This window comes from Ascaphus truei, chromosome 4 (genome assembly GCF_040206685.1).
Source record: "Ascaphus truei isolate aAscTru1 chromosome 4, aAscTru1.hap1, whole genome shotgun sequence".
Lineage (NCBI taxonomy): Eukaryota > Metazoa > Chordata > Amphibia > Anura > Ascaphidae > Ascaphus > Ascaphus truei.
Genome location: NC_134486.1, coordinates 282,807,192 through 282,827,987, shown reverse-complemented (window position 1 = coordinate 282,827,987; position 20,796 = coordinate 282,807,192). Strand labels below are relative to the sequence as shown.

Below are 20,796 nucleotides of genomic sequence, written 5' to 3'. Positions count from 1 at the left end.
GTTTTAAAACGTTATTTTACATTTTACCTGAACCAGGGGATCCTCTGAAGCTCCTCAGTGGTGCTGAGACATCCAGGGAGCCCCCGGCACTCCTTTGCTCCAGCACCGGGCAGTATTTGTGCTTGCCAGAAACAAAATGGTGGCGGGCAATAGAAAAGCTGCCATGTCTTTGGGAGATAAAAACGCGGCTTTCTGTTGACCCCGCGGCCATGTTTGTAGTCCGACGAGCATATTTGTAGTTTTATTTGTATCATCACGGCACAAAACCCCCCTGTACAAATATATCTGCAACCTGGGTGTTCCCGTAAGACGGGGGACCATGGTTGAGCTCTGTGGAACCTGGTTTAAGTAAGGTTAAAAAAACTGTCCGTTTGGGGGATTATTTGAGCATCTCTTTTATGTTGTCACTTTGCCTTCATTATTTATGTATTGTTGCTACTTAGAGTATATATTTATAACCTAATTTAATAAGCCATTACTATTGGTAGTGAAACGTTGGCTACTTGGTAGTAAATACCCTAGGAATTCTCTTCCCTGAGTCGCAGTTTAATATGGGCATAGAAAGCCTGAGGCTTTTTGAGTAATGATACTTGTATATTTATTTTCAATAACGAAATACAGGGACTAGGGTTTGTGAACAGAAACGATCACACAGAGTCCCTGTAACATGCACTCATTGTAAGGAAAAGTACTGAATGGATAAGGGATATCCATATTATTATGAATCACAGTATAAGTAGCCTATACAGTAGAGACTGAGGGAAGCGTATCGTGGTACTCCGTACAGCCAATAAAAGAAAAGAATAAAAGTTTAATTAATATAAACAACGACAATAATATATATATCTTGAGAAAAGACCTTGTGGTCTGAAACGTATGTCGCTCTGGAGTTTTGGTGATTGCCTGATGATTTATTGAGATTAAATAATAATTTTTCTATTGAGTGTGCGGCAGACTTCATGTTTTTGTGTATCTATTAGACTGGTTGGTGTTCCCTTGCTGTCGCAAGCACCTGGATTTCTGATAAGTATATATTATCCATTCTTTTTGGTCTATGACTCTTTGTTTGTGTGCACCCAGCATTAACATACACACAACAGTATTCCGCACCTCCCTGAAGAAGGTCCTCTCGGGACCGACACGTTGGATTGTGTGTGCCATCTATACCTAATACAGGTTTGTTGCACCTTACCACTGAGTGCTGTTTCTTGATTTCTTTTTTGGGGATCATCTTGTTCTACTTATTCTTATGGAACATGCACCTGACCATATAATCATTACCGGAGTGCCATATATATTATATAATAATAATCATAATAATTACTACTATTATTATTATTACCGGAGTGCCATATATATTATATAATAATAATCATAATAATTACTATTATTATTATTATTACCGGAGTGCCATATATATTGTGTGTGTGTACAGCTGAACCCCATTATAATGTGGTGCTTGGTGTCCACATAATGCGATCGGGGGGGGGGGGGGGAAATGGCTGCGATCAGGGGTTCCGCGTCTGCCGTAGGGGGACAGCTGGGATAATTCTCCCAGCTGTCCCATACTCGGCGGCGCAGCGGCACCCCCACGCAGGACTTACCCGGTATCTGCAGCGGCAGCTCTCTCCTCTCCCTGCTTCTGCCGTCAGCTTCCGGAGAGAGGTGTGTGTGTGTGTGTGTGTGTGTGTGTGTGTGTGTGTGTGTGTGTGTATGGTGTTTATGTAACTTGTATCAGAATTAGTGGGGGGAAACTGAAACCTTCATGTCCTACCCAAACTGCCTGTTGTTTTCCTTCTTTTAGAAATGTAAGAGTATAACAAATTAGTGAGATGAGCAAAGCGGGATAGGCACAGTCTCTGTGTTGCTGATTGCTGCACATCTTCACGGATACAGCGAGTGGTGGGAGAGCTGGGTTACAATGTGCGAGAGAATACACAGGGAGCCGGTGACTGGGGGTGTGTTTGGGTGGAGACCTATGACAAGCCCTTGGCTGCTCCCTGCTGCCAAACCTCCATTCCAGGATGGGATACAGACAGCTTGCTGCTGGAACTGCAGATCATGCAGAGTACAACAGCAGCATCTTAAGAAGAAGGAACCCCAGTAGGTACACACTCCCTAATGTTCTCTCCGTGCCAGATAATGAAAGCAGCTCCGTGCATTGGACACACTTATATTATTTACTAGTACTCATTCTGCATTATTTGTGCAATACTAAATACAGCTTCTGACTCTCTTAGGAATGTCTTATGGAGACCGTGTCATGTATGTTTCGTGGGATTTGATACTTTTATGGGTTGTGGCAGATTTTACACGTTTTTGCCAAACACAGAAATATGAAAGTGAGAGAATTGTGGGCTTTCTGTAGTCCTTTATATGGAATGCAGGATTTTATGCAGCAGTAAATAAAAAGGTGTAAGATGTGCTCTGGTTTTCTGTGCTTTGTGTATCAGCACAGTTATAGAAACCATGAAGTACTATATGACTGTATTGCATGTGATTCCAAGCTGTGTGTACAATTTATTGGTCAAACATTAAACCTTATACATGATGCTGGAGAGGTGTCTTTGTGTAATGTTTTTGGATTAGGGTATGGTGGGGGGTTTATTCTTTTCCATTTTATGTACAGATTCTTAGCTCTGAATCACTGACCTCTCACTGTTTTCTGATCAATTCTTGTCATGCCACTAGAGTAATGTTATCAGGAAGACGCTGTCTCTAAGTAACCCATCTCCTGTAGCGTCAATGCTCAGGTTTTTCAGAGACCTGTTTACTTTTGGAATTGAGTGATAAGTAGGGAGGATGATGAACCTGCTAATTGTAAAATAGTTCACAGTAAAAGTGGTAATTTCTGTACAGGGAGAGAGTGTGTGTGTGTGTTTGTATGTCTCACCTCGCGGCCGCAGAGAAGGCATTAGCTTCCTGAGCAGAAGCCGGGTAACCTCATTCCCACCTCTCCCACTTGGCGACGTGACGTCACATGACCCTGCTGGGTCATTAGACGCAGAGTAGGAGGAGGGGGGGGGGCGCAAGCAGCAAGAGCAGGCAAAAGGGAATTAAGAAAGGTAGGAGATCTTCTAAATCGGGAGCCACACTCAAACCGCGTTAAATGCGGATCCGTGTTATAGTAGATCGCACTATAACGGGGTTGAGCTGTGTGTGTGTGTGTGTGTGTGTGTGTGTGTGTGTGTGTGTGTGTGTGTATATGTATATGTGTCTATATATATATGTGTATATATGTATATGTTATAAAAAGTTACATTGTGTGCTCATTTGCATGTCATTTCCCAGAATCCCTTGCTGCAGTGGAAGTGCTGTATGCTGGGTGATAATGGGGAAAGGCGGGGTTGCAGACCTGCCTAAGACATGCAGATGAGCATACAGTTGTATTTGCATATTTGCTTTCCGGTGGAGGGTTTTTGTCACTTTTTTTACTCACCATAACTTAACTCAGTATATATATATATATATATATATATATATATATATATATATATATATATATATCTCAAAGGGAAATACAACTGTATGCTCATTTGCATGTCTTAGGCAGGTCTGCAACCCCGCCTTTCACCATTAACACCCAGCACACAGCACTTCCACTGCAGCAAGGGATTCTGGGAAATGACATGCAAATGAGCACACAGTGCCACTTTTTGCTGCAAAAACAATTTTTAACATGGTTCCCTATAGGCTTAAGCTTGCTGCATGGTCACAGCTTTGAGCACAGCCAGGGTTAAGATGCATAGCCACTTTTTTTACTCACCATAACTTAACTAAGTATGGTAAACCCCATCCTCATTGCTTCATTGCATAGCCAGTTAACCAACCCCACACTGATGAGACCCATTAAGGTCGAAACAGCTGTCTGTGGGTGGGTATTCTGGCTATGCATCTTAACCCTGGCTGTGCTCAAAGCTGTGACCATGCAGCAAGCTTAAGCCTATAGGGAACCATGTTAAAAATGGTTATTGAGGCAAAAAGTGACACTGTGTGCTCATTTGCATGTCATTTCCCAGAATCCCTTGCTGCAGTGGAAGTGCTGTATGCTGGGTGATAATGGGGAAAGGCGGGGTTGCAGACCTGCCTAAGACATGCAGATGAGCATACAGCTATATTTGCATATTTGCTTTCCTGTGGAGGGTTTTTGTCACTTTTTTTACTCACCATAACTTAACTCAGTAGTATGGTTTGGCCTATCCCATAAGCCTCTCTTGCATTCCCAGTAAAATCAACCCCACACTGATGAGACCCATCAAGGTCGAAACAGCTGTCTGTGGGTGGTTTTCTGGGTATGCACCTTAACCCTGGCTGTGCTCAAAGCTGTGACCATGCAGCAAGCTTAAGCCTATAGGGAACCATGTTAAAAATGGTTATTGAGGCAAAAAGTGACACTGTGTGCTCATTTGCATGTCATTTCCCAGAATCCTTTGCTACAGTGGAAGTGCTGTGTGCTGGGTGATAATGGTGAAAGGCTGGGTTGCAGACCTGCCTAAGACATGCAAATGAGCATACAGTTGTATTTCCATTTGCTATATGCTTTGCTGTGGAGAGTTTTTGTTACTTTTTTTACTCACCATAACTTAACTAAGTGTGTGTATATATATATATATATATCTACTATATATTTTTGAAAGCATTGTATGTATGTTTCACTGTGTTCCCTGTCCCTAGCGGCAATCTCATTGGTCCCTTGGCCCGCCCGCCCCCGCACACCTCTCATTGGCCTCACACACTCACACCACCCCCTTGGCCCGCCCCCCACACCTCTCATTGGCCTGAGGCGGAGTGACGGGCCAAAGGTCCAAAAAAAACCACACACACACACACACCTCTCTCTGTCCTCTCCCCCCCATCACACTCACCTCCCCCCCTCCCCGGTGCTCCTCTCACCTCCGCTCCTCTCACCTCCGCTCCACTCACCTCCGCTCCACTCACCTCCGCTCCACTCACCTCCGCTCCACTCACCTCCGCTCCACTCACCTCCCGCTCCACTTACCTCCCTCCCGCTCCACTCCCTCCCGCTCCACTCACCTCCCTCCCGCTCCACTCACCTCCCTCCCGCTGCACTCCCTCTCCACTCACCTCCCTCCACCTCCCTCCACCTCCCTCCCGCTCCACTCACCTCCCTCTCCACTCACCTCCCGCTCCACTCACCTCCCGCTCCACTCACCTCCCGCTCCACTCACCTCCCGCTCCACTTACCTCCCTCCCAGGCGCGGGGACAGGCAGTGGGCAGGGCAGCCTGCCGCTGCCACGCGGCACCTAAGATGGCGGCGGACGGAAGGACCCCCTTCCTCCCTCGCGGACTAAGTAACATGGCGGTGGCTGGAAGGAGAGGTCCCGCTCCACTCACCTCCCTCTCCACTCACCTCCCTCCCGCTCCACTCCCTCCCGCTCCACTCACCTCCCTCCTGCTCCACTCCCTCCCGCTCCACTCACCTCCCCCCCGATGCTCCACTCACCTCCCCCCCCGATGCTCCACTCACCTCCCCCCTGATGCTCCACTCGCCTCCCCTCCCCCGATGCTCCACTCACCTCTCCCCCAATGCTCCACTCACCTCCCCCCCGATGCTCCACTCACCTCCCCCCCGATGCTCCACTCACCTCCCCCCGATGCTCCACTCACCTCCCCCCCGATGCTCCACTCACCTCCCCCCAATGCTCCACTCACCACCCCCCCGATACTCCACTCACCTCCCCCTCCCCTGATGCTCCACTCACCCCCTCCCCTGATGCTCCACTCACCCTCCCCGATGCTCCACTCACCTCCCCCCCGATGCTCCACTCACCTCCCTCCCGATGCTCCACTCACCTCCCCCCCTGATGCTCCACTCACCTCCCCTCCCCCTGATGCTCCACTCACCTCCCCCCCGATGCTCCACTCACCCCCCCCGATGCTCCACTCACCCCCCCCGATGCTCCACTCACCTCCCCCCGATGCTCCACTCACCTCCCCCCGATGCTCCACTCACCTCCCCCCGATGCTCCACTCACCTCCCCCCCGATGCTCCACTCACCTCCCCCTCCCGATGCTCCACTCCCCTCCCCCCGATGCTCCACTCACCCCCCCCGATGCTCCACTCACCCCCCCCGATGCTCCACTCACCCCCCCCCGATGCTCCACTCACCTCCCCCCGATGCTCCACTCACCTCCCCCCCGATGCTCCACTCACCTCCCCCTCCCGATGCTCCACTCACCTCCCCCCCGATGCTCCACTCACCTCCCCCCCCGATGCTCCACTCACCTCCCCCCCGATGCTCCACTCCCCTCCCCCCGATGCTCCACTCACCTCCCCCCCGATGCTCCACTCACCTCCCCCCCGATGCTCCACTCACCTCCCCCCCGATGCTCCACTCCCCTCCCCTCCGATGCTCCACTCACCTCCCCCCGATGCTCCACTCACCTCCCCCCCGATGCTCCACTCACCTCCCCCTCCCGATGCTCCACTCACCTCCCCCCCGATGCTCCACTCACCTCCCCCCCGATGCTCCACTCACCTCCCCCCCCGATGCTCCACTCACCTCCCCCCGATGCTCCACTCACCTCCCCCCGATGCTCCACTCACCTCCCCCCGATGCTCCACTCACCTCCCCCCCGATGCTCCACTCACCTCCCCCCCGATGCTCCACTCACCTCCCCCCCGATGCTCCACTCACCTCCCCCCCGATGTTCCACTCACCTCCCCCCCGATGCTCCACTCACCTCCCCCTCCCCTCCTCCTGTCCACTGTCCCCCCCCTTTCCCCCCCTCTTCCCCCCCCCTTTCCTAGCGGGAAATTTAACTCACGGGCAACGCCGGGTCTCTCAGCTAGTATATATATATATATCTATCTATCTATCTATCTATCTATCTATCTATCTATCTCTCTTTCTCTCTATCTCTCTATCTCTCTATCTCTCTTTCTCTCTTTCTCTCTTTCTCTCTTTCTCTCTTCTCTCTCTTTCTCTCTTTCTCTCTTTCTCTCTTTCTCTCTTTCTCTCTTTCTCTCTCTCTCTCTCTCTCTCTCTCTCTCTCTCTCTCTCTCTCTCTCATTCATATATATATATATATATTTATATATATATATATATATATATATATATATATATATATATATATATATATATATATATATATATCTCCTGGTGTAATATTGCTTGAACAATTTATTCCATTAATAAACAAATTGATTTTATTAGTGTAATAAAAATATATACCGTATATAGAAAAGAGAGGTGCGCTCTGCTCTCCTGGTGTAATATTGCTTGAACAATTTATTACATTAATAAAACAAATTGATTTTATTAGTGTAATCTATCTATATAGATAGATAGATTGTACGGAGTACGTCGATACGCTTCCCTCAGTCTCTACTGTATGGGCTACTTATACTGTGATCCATAGGGATATGTATATCCCTTATCCATTCAGTGCTTTTCCTTACAATGAGTACATGTTACAAGACTCTATATTTCATTATTGATTTCCCTTTGCACCTTTTGTTTGTCTTAATTGAAATAATAAATATATAACTGGGTTGAGCGGTTTGTCAATGTGTAGTGCTAGCATATTTATTTTCAAGCACTGTTACTCAACCTTCATAATAGTCTCCCACTATTTTGTTCCTCTCAAAAAATTAGATTCTTTTACAATGCATGTCACAACTTGGACAAGCCATAGGCTGTGGTAGAATTTAAACCCACATGCAACTCTAATCACCTTCAGTACACACCTCCACTTCAAATACCAAAAGAGGAATGAATACTGTAGGGAAGAAGTATACAACAATAATTAATGAATGAAACAATCTGTGCTTGGTATTCTTTGAGGGTACCATGTCACTCAGCCAGTACAACTTTGACATAACATTGCCACTGGGAAGTGTGTATGTCCTCTGCAACATTGTCTTTGTTCAGTATAATTTACAAACTAGTTTTTAATTAACGTGTTTAGTGTTGTACCAAACTTGTAAACTTTTATAAACTTATTTCAGGCTACAAAACATTTGCATGGATACTTTTAATTTATTGCAAGGCTGATATCTGTTGTGTTGAACAGCATCTCTAAGTAATAATGGTCCATTCAATCAGCTTTTCAAAATGTACAGTTGGTGAATATTGTGTATTTTGATATTTTTCCCTTGTAAAAATATATTTTCTTTGGACAGAATGACTTCACCGCGTTTCATTGAATTTGTCTGCAAGCATGACGAAGTTCTTAAATGCTTTGTTGATAGGTAGGCTTAAGAATACTTCAACTTTTATTTGTATTTGAATGCGTTTTTGCATTTAGTGTTGTACAATGGTAATATTGGCTTGCATGTTCTGATCAGTGTGGCTGGTTGTATTAAGTGTGCAGTTAGAACCAGAAGGAGTTTGAACAAGAAAGGGGTTAAACAAGGTATAGTAGTATATTGAAGTACAGTTTATTGTTGGTACTTCTAACTTCATAGTTGCAATAATGAGCAGGATTGAGAATGCCACTCAATGCACATCTTTCCACCTGTATGTGCACTTGGAGCAGCTGTTCCAAGGAGCATACCGCTGTGAGAAGTGTGAGCTGGTGGTCTCTTTAGCGTCAGATATTGCCGATCTGAAGAGGCATCTTGCAATATTGAGGGACATTGGCAATCTTGAAAGGGGTTTAAAGCTCACTGAGCAGGCCGTTGCTTCGACTAGTGGTGCAGATGATGACGCTATTAGAGAGGAGCAGGTAGCTAGCTGAGTAACAGTTAGAAGGGGAAGCGGGGCAATAGGAAGATGCAGGCCAGTTCTGAGCTGACACATCCCAATAGATTTGCCATATTGAGTGAAGATATTAGGAGTGTCAGGGCAGAAATGGCAAGGCTGGGGTGACTGATTCCTCTAGCAGCCAGGGGAATAGTTCCTCCAGCACAGAGGGGACTAGCATACTCAGATACCAAGAAATATTGTGGTGGCAGGGGACTCCATTATTAGGATGGTAGATAGGGCAATCTGTTGCCATGACGGCATGAACCGGAGAATGTTAAAAAGTTTGGAGGAGATTTTAAACTAGGATGGAGGGGGGAGGGGAATGAAACAGATAACGAACTAAAAATAATAGATGAGGAAACAAAAAAAACAGGTTTTTCGGGGTGCTTAAAGACAATTATATGACCCAAATTATTGAGGAACCAACCAGGAGAGGGGCAATACTGGATTTAGTAATATCAAACAATGTAGAAGTAATAGCAAATATTCAAGTCCTGGAACATTTGGGTAACAGTGATCATAAAATGGTCTCATTTGAAATAAATGATCATAAAAACAGATTTACTTTGGTTCAACAAAGACCTTAAACTTTAGAAAGGCAGATTTTAATAATCTGAGGACTAATCTACAAGTAATACATTGGGATGATGTTTTTGCAGGGAAAAATGTAGAAGTACATGGGCAGTCTTTAAAACATTGTTAGAAAAGCACACTTATCAGTGTATACCCTTGGGTAATAAGTATAAAAGAAATAAGTCAAAACCAATGTGGCTAAATAAACAGGTAGGGGAGGAAATGGAAAAGAAGAGGCAGGCGTTTACATTCTTTAAGTCAAGGGACGGAGGCATGGTATCAGAATTATAAGGAATGTAACAAAAATTGCAAAAGGGCAATCAAATGAGCAAAAATGGATAATGTAAAAAGGATTGCAATAGAAAGTAAGATCAACCCTAAAAAGTTCTATAAGTACTTTAATAACAAAAAATATTCGGGGACAGTACAAGGAGCTTTCAAAAGAACTATTCATCCCAAGGGCAGTACAAATGACTCGGGGGCATCACTTTAGGTTGGAGGAAAGGAGATTTCACCAGCAACAAAGGAAAGTGTTTTTTTACAGTAAGGGCAGTTAAAATGTGGAATTCATTACCCATGGAGACTGTGATGGCAGATACAATAGATTTGGTCAAATAAAGGTTGGATATCTTTTTAGAAAGGAAAAGTATACAGGGATATACCAAATAATTAAACATGGGAAGGATGTTGATCCAGGGATTAATCCGCTTGCCAATTCTTGGGAGTCAGGAAGGAATTTATTCTTCCCCTTATGAGATATCATTGGGTGATATCTCACTGGAGTTTTTTGTTTGCCCATCCTCTGGATCAGTAAGTATATATATATATATATATATATATATATATATATATAATAAAGTATCTGTTGTCTAAATTTAGCATAGCTTGAACTTGATGGACATATCTTTTTTTCAACCTCATCCTCAATGTAACTATGTAATATATGTGTTTTGTTTCAGGAACCCCACAATCATTTTTGATCACTTTCATTTTCTTTTGGAGTGTCCTGAACTAATGTCGAGATTTATGCATATCATAAAAGCACAGGTATGTTAAGGAGACTTGTTTTCCTTTTTATACAAGTTTCAGTTGTATGAAAAATAGACTTCGTAGTATTTTGAGTACATAAATGTTGAGTGTGGCTTGATTTAGACAATTGTGTAATATAATTTGTAGACTTTACTGAAACAAAAACACATTAGACTACTAATTATTCCTTAGAACCGGTTTCCATTTGCCAGCTATACCCGATTTTCATAAAGAATTAATTGCAAATGTGGCAATGTACTTGGTTACATCCAGATAAAGAATTGTGTGGTTATACATTAAATCGGGTCTGGTTGAAGACCTGTTTGGCAACACCTACCTTCTATCTAGAGACAGAACACTGATGGTTGGTCATATAACACAAAGTAAAAGAAGAGATCTTCAGTACTTAGCAGGAGTTGCTCACTTCTTCTTTTGAAATGGATTCCGCAAAGTGCACCACACCCATTCTATACAAATAATATATGTAAATCGACATATGGTTTTTATGTAAAATAGTATGCTTTTTATATGATATTTATTGGGAATGACAGAAATTTGTAGGTGAATGTGGGAAGTAATATTAAATAAATGAGTACGGTTATAAACCATCATCTACTATATATTTCTGAAAGTGTCCTATGTGTCCGGGTCTGTATGTGTCTCCCTGTGCCCCTCCCCGTGTCCCTAGCGGCAATCTCATTGGACCTTGGGCCAGGCCAATGAGATTGCTCCCTTGGGCCGCCCGCCCCCGCACACCTCTCATTGGCCTGAGGCGGAGTGAAGGGCACACACACACACACACACACACACACACACACACACACACACACACACACACACACACACACACACACACTATATACACACATCACTATACACACACACATCACTATACACACACACACATCACTATACACACACACATCACTATACACACACACACACACACACACACACACACATCACTATACACACACATCACTATACACACACATCACTATACACACACACATCACTATACACACACACATCACTATACACACACACACACACACACACACACACATCACTATACACACACACACACACACATCACTATACACACGCACACACACACACACACACACACACACACACACACACACACACACACACACACACACCTCACTATACACACACACATCACTATACACACACACACACACACACACATCACTATACACACACACACACACACACACATCACTATACACACACACACACACACACACACACACATCACTATACACATCACTATACACACACACACACACACACACACATCACTATACACATCACTATACACACACACACACACACACACACACACACACACACACACACACATCACTATACACACACACACACATCACTATATACACACACACACACACACACACACACACACACACACACACACACATCACTATACACACACACACACACACACACACACACACACACACACACACACACACACACACACACACACATCACTATACACACACACACACATCACTACACACACACACACACACACACACACACACACACACACACACACACACACACACACACACATCACTATACACACACACACACACACACACACACACACACACACACACACACACACACACACACACACACACACACACACACACACACACACACACACATCACTATACACACACATCACTATACACACACACACACACACACACACACACACACACACACACACATCACTATACACACATCACTATACACACACACACACACACACACACACACACACACATCACTAAACACACACACACACACACACACACACACACACACACACACACACACACACACACATCACTAAACACACACAACCCCCCCACACACACGGTGTTACATACATTAGCGGGGCTCACAGTGTTAGCAGCACATCTCCCGCTCTCTTCCCCACCGGTCCCGGAGGCTCCGCCTCTTCCTCCGCCTCTCCCTGTTTCCCGCGCTTTCACCCCCCCCCCCCCTCCACGTGGGAGCTGCCGGACGGGTGAGGGAGCTGCCGGACGGGTGAGGGAGCTGCCGTACGGGTGAGTGAGCGGCCTTCACCTCCCCTCACCCACCCCTCACCTCCCCTCACTCCCTTCCCCTCCACCACCCCCCGGCGCCGCTACAGTCAGCGGGGGAGCGGAGTGAGCGAGCGCGCGCCAGGGACACAGCGGGGGAGCGGCCACAACCCGCTGCCTCCCGCCTCAGATCCACGTGGGAGCTGCCGGACGGCTGAGGGAACGGCCGGGCGGGTGAGTGAGCGGACTTCACCTCCCCTCACCCACCCCTCACTCCACTTCCCCTCACCCACCCCTCACTCCACTTCCCCTCCCTTCCACCTCCCCTCCCTCCACCCCCCCTCAACCTCCCCTCCACCCCCCCTTAACCTCCCCTCCACCCCCCCTTAACCTCCCCTCCACCCCCCCTTAACCTCCCCTCCACTCCACCCCCCCCTTAACCTCCCCTCCACCCCCCCCTTCACCTCCCCTCCACCCCCCCCTTCATCTACCCTCCACCCCCCCTTCATCTACCCTCCACCCCCCCCTTCACCTCCCCTCCACCCCCCCTTCACCTCCCTTCCACCCCCCCCTTCACCTCCCTTCCACCCCCCCCCCTTCACCTCCCTTCCACCCCCCCCTTCACCTCCCTTCCACCCCCCCCTTCACCTCCCTTCCACCCCCCCCCCCCTTCACCTCCCTTCCACCCCCCCCCCTTCACCTCCCTTCCACCCCCCCCCTTCACCTCCCTTGCACCCCCCCCCTTCACCTCCCCTCCACCCCCCCCTTCACCTCCCCTCCACACCCCTCCACCCTCCACCCCCCCCCTTCACCTCCCCTCCACCCTCCCCCCCCCTTCACCTCCACCCTCCCCCCCCCCCTTCACCTCCCCTCCACCCTCCCCCCCTTCACCTCCCCTCCACCCCTCCACCTCCCCTCCTCCACCCCCCTTCACCTCCCCTCCTCCACACCCCTTCACCTCCCCTCCTCCACCCCCGCTTCACCTCCCCTCCACCCCGCTTCACCTCCCCTCCACCCCCGCTTCACCTCCCCTCCACCCCCACCTCCCCTCCACCCCCACCTTCAACCCCCCCTCCACCCCCACCTTCACCGCCCCCTTCACCCCCACCTCCACCCCCACCCCCCCTTACAACCTCCCACCTCCCCACCACCTCCCCCCCTTCCCACCACCGCCCCCACCTTCCCACCACCTTCCCACCTCCCCTCCACCCCCCCTTCACCTCCCCTCCACCCCCCCTTCACCTCCCCTCCACCCCCCAGCCCCCCACCTCCACCCTTCCCACCTACCCCCTCCGCCTCCCCTCCGCCCCCCATTCACCTCCCCTCCGCCCCCCTTCACCTCCCCTCCGCCCCCCTTCACCTCCCCTCCGCCCCCCCTTCACCTCCCCTCCGCCCCCCCTTCACCCCCCCTTCACCTCCCCTCCGCCCCCCTTTCACCCCCCCCTCACCACCCATCCTCCTCCCCTCCGCCCCCCTTCACCTGCCCTCACCACCCCCCACCACCCCTCCGACCCCACCTAACCCTCTGACCTCACCTCCCCTCCTTCAATGCCTTTCGTCCGCCCTCCTGCCTCTGCCTTTCGCCCACCCGCACTTCTGCCTTTCACCCGCCCACCGCTCACACCCCTGCGCCACACAGCCTCCGCACGCACTCAACAGACACCCGCCACACTCGACACACACCCGCCGCCTCTCACCCACCCCACACACTCGACACACACCTGCCGCATCCTGCCCCTACGCAACAATATCACTGACCAGTTGTCACCCGCACTCGCCACACACACGCTCACACCCTAGCAGGACACACGCCTCACATTTTCACATCTCTTATGTCACCAAAATATACATTGTACTGTGGTGTGTTTACAATAAACCATTTTTATACAACATCGTATTACATTTTCTTCCATCTTTCTTTTCAACATTATTATCCAACCTTTCCAACAAATAGTCACCTATTGTTCCACCATTTATAAATAATACTACCTATTACGCATTTACATCCCGGGCAACGCCGGGTCTCTCAGCTAGTTATCTGTAAAGCGTTAAATTTATCAGCACAGTGTCAAAGTACCAGAAAGATTACTGTAATTAGCCTTGGTAACTCTTTTGAGCAAGATATGAAGTCAGGAAAATGTGTAAAAAGAAATGTGTGATAGTCCAAGGCAAGAGCCAGTAGGGGTGGTGGAGGGCAGTGGCTCTTCGAAAATGTTAAGCAACCTTTCAGGAGTGTCTTCTGTAGGGATATCCTACCTGTGTCTGTATCTTCTGGTAGAGGTTAGTTAGATATATTCTGTGATCTGGACAAGTGCATCTGAATGTGCTTCTGTGGTTCCATGTTTTGCAGTCTTTCAAAGAGCGCTGTGAATGGTTTTATGAACACTTACATGCTGGACAGCCCGATTCTGATATGGTGCACAGACCTGTAAATGAAAATGATATATTGCTGGTTCATAGAGGTATGGCTAAATACATAATTTAAAAAAAAATAGAATAGTTATGTTTTTTTAAGAGTGCAATTAATTATTGTTACATATTTAGATTCTATTTTTAGGAGTAGCTGCGAGGTGGTGTTTAAATCAAACTGTGAAAAACTTAAGCAGGGGATCGCTGTGCGGTTCCATGGAGAAGAAGGCATGGTATGTTAAAATTCACTAGTAATTGGTTACGAAAAAAGCTAAATTATACTGAAATAAACCAATGTTGTGGTTTAGTTCTTGGTGAGCTTTTGCCAGTGGCGTAGCTATACATGCGCGGGCCCCCAGACAAATTTAGTTTTAGGGCCCCATTAATATTAATACTGAGCAATTTTTTTCTCCTTCCCCATCCTCTCCCTGATCCTCGCTCTCATCATCCTTCATCATCATTTCTCCCCCTCCCCATCTTAATCAACATCTCTCCCCCTCCCCATCTTAATCAACATCTCTCCCCCTCCCCATCTTAATCATCATCTCTCCCTCCCCTCAATTCTCCACCTCATCATCTCTCCCTCTCCTCATCTCTCCGTCAAATCATCTGTCCCCCTCCTCCTCTCTCCCCCACCATCACCTCTCTCCCCCCCACCATCATCACTTATCTCCTCTCTCCTCCCTCCACCCCCATGCCTACCTGTGGCTGGTCCGGTGTTAAACAGAATCCGGCAGAGGAATCAGAAGCTGTTATGCAGCAGAGCAGGACAGCATGGGAGGAGAAGCGCTCTAGTGGTCTGACACGGAAGTCTTTCTTACTTCTGGTGTCTGCTGCTAGAGCGAGCTCCTCCCATGCTGTCCTGCTCTGCTGTGTAACAGCTGCTGACTCCTCTGCTGGCTTCTGTTTAACGTATTGGCCCGCCGCCGCATACCATCTCCACTGCCTTTCTGAAGAGAGCGATGGGCCGCCGACAGGGGTGGGGGAGAGTGGGCCCCCCAAGAGCGCGGGCCCCCGGGCTTTGCCCTGGCTTCCCGAGCTATAGCTACGCCCCTGGCTGTTGCCTTTTATACGTGTGCTTGTTACTCAGAAGTCTTGCGCCCATATGTTTTCTCATTAACTTGTTTCTTTTGTTGAATTGTATTTCATGTTATTTTTGGATAATTCAAACTAAAACAAAACAAAAAAGAAAAGATGAACACATAAAGCCCCATAATTCCATTTCATAGCTAGTGTGGCCAGGTGGCTTCTTCAAAAATACTGGACACAATGGTGCAAGGTGCAACATGCTCGAGACCCCTCCCCCCCCCTTCTCACCTCTCACCTCTCTTTGATTCAAATTGTTTCTTCCTCTCCTTGACCACATCCACAGGCTCCTGACACCTCCTCCTGATTGGAGGCTGCTGGGTAATGTAGCCAGGATGGAGGAAGTTGCCCTGTCCCCTAGGAACAGCCCTGTTCTCTCCCTGCTCAGGGAAATCCCGCAGCCCCCCATGCCGGTTAGGTTTCTATGTCCAGAGAGGTAATATCAGACACATACATGTCCAGTATTACCTCTATTTTTTTTTTACTGGACAGAGTGCCCAAATACAGGACAGTCCGGTTAAATGCTGGACACCTGGCAACCCTACAAATCATAACTAGTAGCAAGATTATTAACAATCATGTTTAGCTAAAGAATGTGACCATGTTTTTTATCATCTAAAATAAGGGGTGATAATGATGCATGATACTGGCAAGAGAACCAGGTAGGCCTATGAAAGGAATTCTTGCTGTGATAGACCTACAGCTGAAAAATGTTTGCATATCCAGTGTTAAAATTGATTTGAAACTGCATTGACCAAGTCATAATTATTTCCTAAATTACGTTAACCATTCACCACTTTCTCCTCCTAATATTTGTATGTTATGCACACAATTGTAATGCGTGTTTAATTGATATTTGGCTGGCATTCTGATTTCAGGGACAAGGTGTGGTACGAGAGTGGTTTGATATATTGTCTTCTGAAATTATCAATCCCGACTATGCACTCTTCACACAGTCAGCAGATGGTAAGTGACCAGTGAGCACGTTTCTAATTATGTATGCTTCAGAAGTGCTGGCACATTAAAGTTCATAGGAGCATTGTTCTTGGATGAAGGGGAGAAGTAGTAATTCAGTTGAGACCTGGCTGTTGTCTATGTGTTAGGCCTTTAGTTTATAAGGGAACACAGGATGGGAATTTTTTTCATTCCGTGACTTTTGAAACAAGTCCTTAAAATATTATTTTAATGTTATTTTTATGTTAATTTTATGTTTGTTTTTTGTTGTCAACTGAATAGTTGTTTGCTAAATGTGGCTTGCTAGGGTCATAGAGATGGGTTAGTGCTGCTGCAATCGAGAAGAGTAATTGTGTGATTTTAGTTCCTTTTGAAGTGGGTGAAGTGAACTCTCCAAATAAATATCTAAATATCTGATCCCCTGCACACTTGATCAAATCACCCTATTTCCACCAGTGTCTCGGTAACCAAAAACTAAGATTGTAAACTCTTTGGTATCATGATTCATTATGCCTAAAGAGTTATACATTGTGTATATCGGGGCTCTTTAACTAGTTTTCCAAAAGTGCCAGATCAGAAAACCTTTCAGTAGAAGTGCCACCTGCTTATTGTAATACGGTTTTAGTTACATTTGAAGACTTAAATTATCATATTTAAATATTTTGTAAGCATTAATATATTTTCAAAGCTTTATTGCTAATGGAGACACACACACACACACACACACTTGAATGAGCTAGCGACGAATCAGCATGAGTTGCATAATCTAACTGAAGGTAATGTAGGCAGTGCCCTACAGACTAATGAGGTTAAGAAATGTAGTTTGGGCTACAGGTTAGTAGTACTTAGAAGTACTTAGAAGGCAGTTTACTGAGTCAGGGCAGCTGTGAGTGGGGAATAATCAGTGAGGCAGGAATCAATCCCTCTACAAGAACCAAGGGGCTGGCGGCCCCAAGGAATGTCATTCATGCAGAAAACGAGTGAGTTGGGAGGGCTAGGCGGGAAGAGAGAGACCAGGCATCCCTATGGGAAGAAAGAAAAAATAAACAGTTCCACAAAGAAAACAAAAGCATGCTAACAATGGTCCTCCTAACGCTTGAGTACAGGGGAACTTTATTGGGAGAGAATATCACAAAAGTCTCATCAAAGGACACTCTTCACACTAGTAAATATTTTAGAAGAACACAGCAGGGCCAAACATTAGGAACAAACATAACAAGGGAATGGAAATGAGAACAGGGGAAACAATCACACTGACTTCAGGGATAATTCACTACCTCCGCCACAGGGGAGGAGAGAGGGAGGCTGGGTCCGGGCCGGGGGACTCAGACAGAGACAGCTGACATCCCGGCTTCTACAGACTGCGTGAGATCCTCCCCCCCGCTCCCTCCCTCTCGCAGACTCACCACCAGTCTCATTATGTGGACCCGAGCACCGCGTTATAACGGGGTTCAGCTGTATATATATTTAGATTGCTTTCATTTACCAGTGAGTTTCAGTGTGAAATACTGCGCTTAGTAGCTGCCTAAGAAACAAGCATGAAATTATCAGGAGCCACATCAAGGCGCTTCGAGTCACCAGTTTAAAGCCCTGGTGTTTCTCTTTTTATATTTCTGACAATATTCATTATTACTCCTAAATTAAAGTTGCTTGTTATTGTGAGTATGTTACCCCAGGCTCATATAATTGTGCAAAATATGGGTTTTGCCTAAATTAGATGGATATCCCCAAAATGTGTTGTGGGATCACAAAGTCGCAACATAATTTTCTGATGACATTGTAGATTTCTATTAGCCTATGGTGTCCACTTTCTTGCATGGTGGACAAACTTAGTTGTATCTCAGGAATCAGAAGATTGGGTATAAAACAAACACAGAATGAGCAGTGCGGGCTGCTGCTTTAAGGCTGTTAGCTGTGCATATTTTCCCTTGGTTTATTATCATTAAATACGGTCTAATTGGGACTTTAAAGTACTTAATCAGTATTACACCTTTTAGGGGCTATTAGATTATTATAAATAGGCATTAATAATTAGCTAGTGGTGTTAAACTATGCTGTATGACAAAAGTAGCATACAGTAGTTGATACAGAAAATGTTGGCATTATAAGCTTCCAAAGTATGACAAAAAAATATGCATTATAGACTCAAGATATTTAAAAATAACCTTTTTTAATATAATAACTTTTTTCATATAGCGCTTTTCTCCTAATGGCGCTTTATACTTACAAAGGATTTTTAAAGATACAGTTCTTGCCCAGGTGAGCTTATAATCTGTTTCTGGTGGCTGAGGCAAAGGGAGACTTACCCAATGTCACAAGGAACAGACAACGGGATTTGAACCAGTGTCCCCCTCTTCAAACTCGGTGACAAACTCGGTAGAGTCTGTGACTCTAATCACCGAGCCACTTCTTAAACCCCTAAAAGCGACTCAATACATTGCACAGGTTCCTGTAAATTGCTCATGATGCTCAGCTGAAATGCATAGCATGTTATGTTGTATCAATGCAACATCAATAACAGATATCTGGTAATGATCCCAGAGGTCGCTTAATAGTTCTATCATATGTTGCAGAATCTTTAGAAGAGACAATCAAAGCAACAATACTACTTCCCCCCCCAAACTTTTCTTACTTTTTCTTATATTTATATTTAAAGCATATAACTAGATATAATTCTACATTATTACCTAAGCTGGCAATCGTTTGGTGCTTCTTTTATAAATCTGTCAAAATCTTGATTGTGTGGCTAACGAAATGGCCGCCTTCTAACGTTATGCTGCAGCTGATGTCTAACATATGTAACATTATATTATGAATTGTACAGCTTTCAGAGAAATAGACAGTCTTTTATTTGGAACACAGCAACAGATCTGTGTGTGATACTTTGTTGCCATTGGGCACAGCTAAAACAGGTGTGTGTTTCTGTTTCAAAAGCGGAAGTGGATATGACTTTCTAAATGATTATATAGCAACCAAAGGATGATCAGCAAAGTAAAAAAAATCTTTAAAAAACTATTGCCTAATACTACAAAACGGATTTATTTATTAATTTTATATATATATATATATATATATATATATATATATATATATATATATACTGTGTGTGTGTGTGTATATATATATATATATATATATATATATATATATACTGTGTGTGTGTGTGTGTGTATATATATATATATATATATATATATATATATATATATACACATACATATATATACACATACATATATATACACATACATATATATACACATACATATATATACACATACATATATATATATATATATACATACATATACATACATATTAGAATTTTTCATGTTTTCCTGCTTTATCTGTATGAGCAATATACTCTTCTAAACGTGAGCTTTCCTAACCTCTTAATTGAAACAATGATAAATATCCCATGTATGTAGTTACCAGGGTACGCTTGCTTCTATGTAATTTATTTGGTTATTATGGAAACGTGAAGTAGCTGGGAGCTGGTGGTGGTGGTTTTGGAATTGCTGGGCAGTTGTAATTTGACATAAAATAAAACCCACTTTATCTCTCTCCCTCTTGTAAGGAACTACTTTCCAGCCAAATAGCAACTCGTCAGTGAATCCGGACCATCTGAACTACTTCAGATTTGCAGGGGAGATCCTGGGCTTAGCACTGTACCACAGACAACTGGTCAACATTTATTTCACCAGGTCGTTTTACAAGCATATCCTTGGTATGATTATAAACTGTTCTCTATATTCCTTCTTTTGAAGAGCAGAAGGATTTAACTGAAGTTTTTCTTTCTTTCATTACTGCAATAATTGCTAAATCAATTTAGTATTGTAACCCTAGAAATAATACGAATTAATACAAAACTGAAACTTAGGAAGCACATTGCTTTAAGTCCATAAGTTTGTGCATTTATAGTTTCTAT

At 45.5% G+C, this 20,796-nt stretch overlaps 1 protein-coding gene across 3 annotated transcripts in view; it reads left to right on the top strand.

Annotated features, from left to right (window-relative positions):
- The window catches only part of HACE1 (HECT domain and ankyrin repeat containing E3 ubiquitin protein ligase 1), an 80,679-nt gene that overhangs the window by 32,031 nt on the left and 27,852 nt on the right, over nt 1-20,796 (top strand). For all 3 annotated transcript variants that reach the window (XM_075597532.1, XM_075597531.1, XM_075597533.1), the window contains 6 exons: nt 8,151-8,219; nt 10,248-10,335; nt 14,770-14,881; nt 14,964-15,061; nt 16,793-16,880; nt 20,446-20,595. In XM_075597532.1, the coding sequence (XP_075453647.1) occupies nt 8,151-8,219; nt 10,248-10,335; nt 14,770-14,881; nt 14,964-15,061; nt 16,793-16,880; nt 20,446-20,595 (605 nt within the window). The remainder of the gene's footprint in view (nt 1-8,150; nt 8,220-10,247; nt 10,336-14,769; nt 14,882-14,963; nt 15,062-16,792; nt 16,881-20,445; nt 20,596-20,796) is intronic.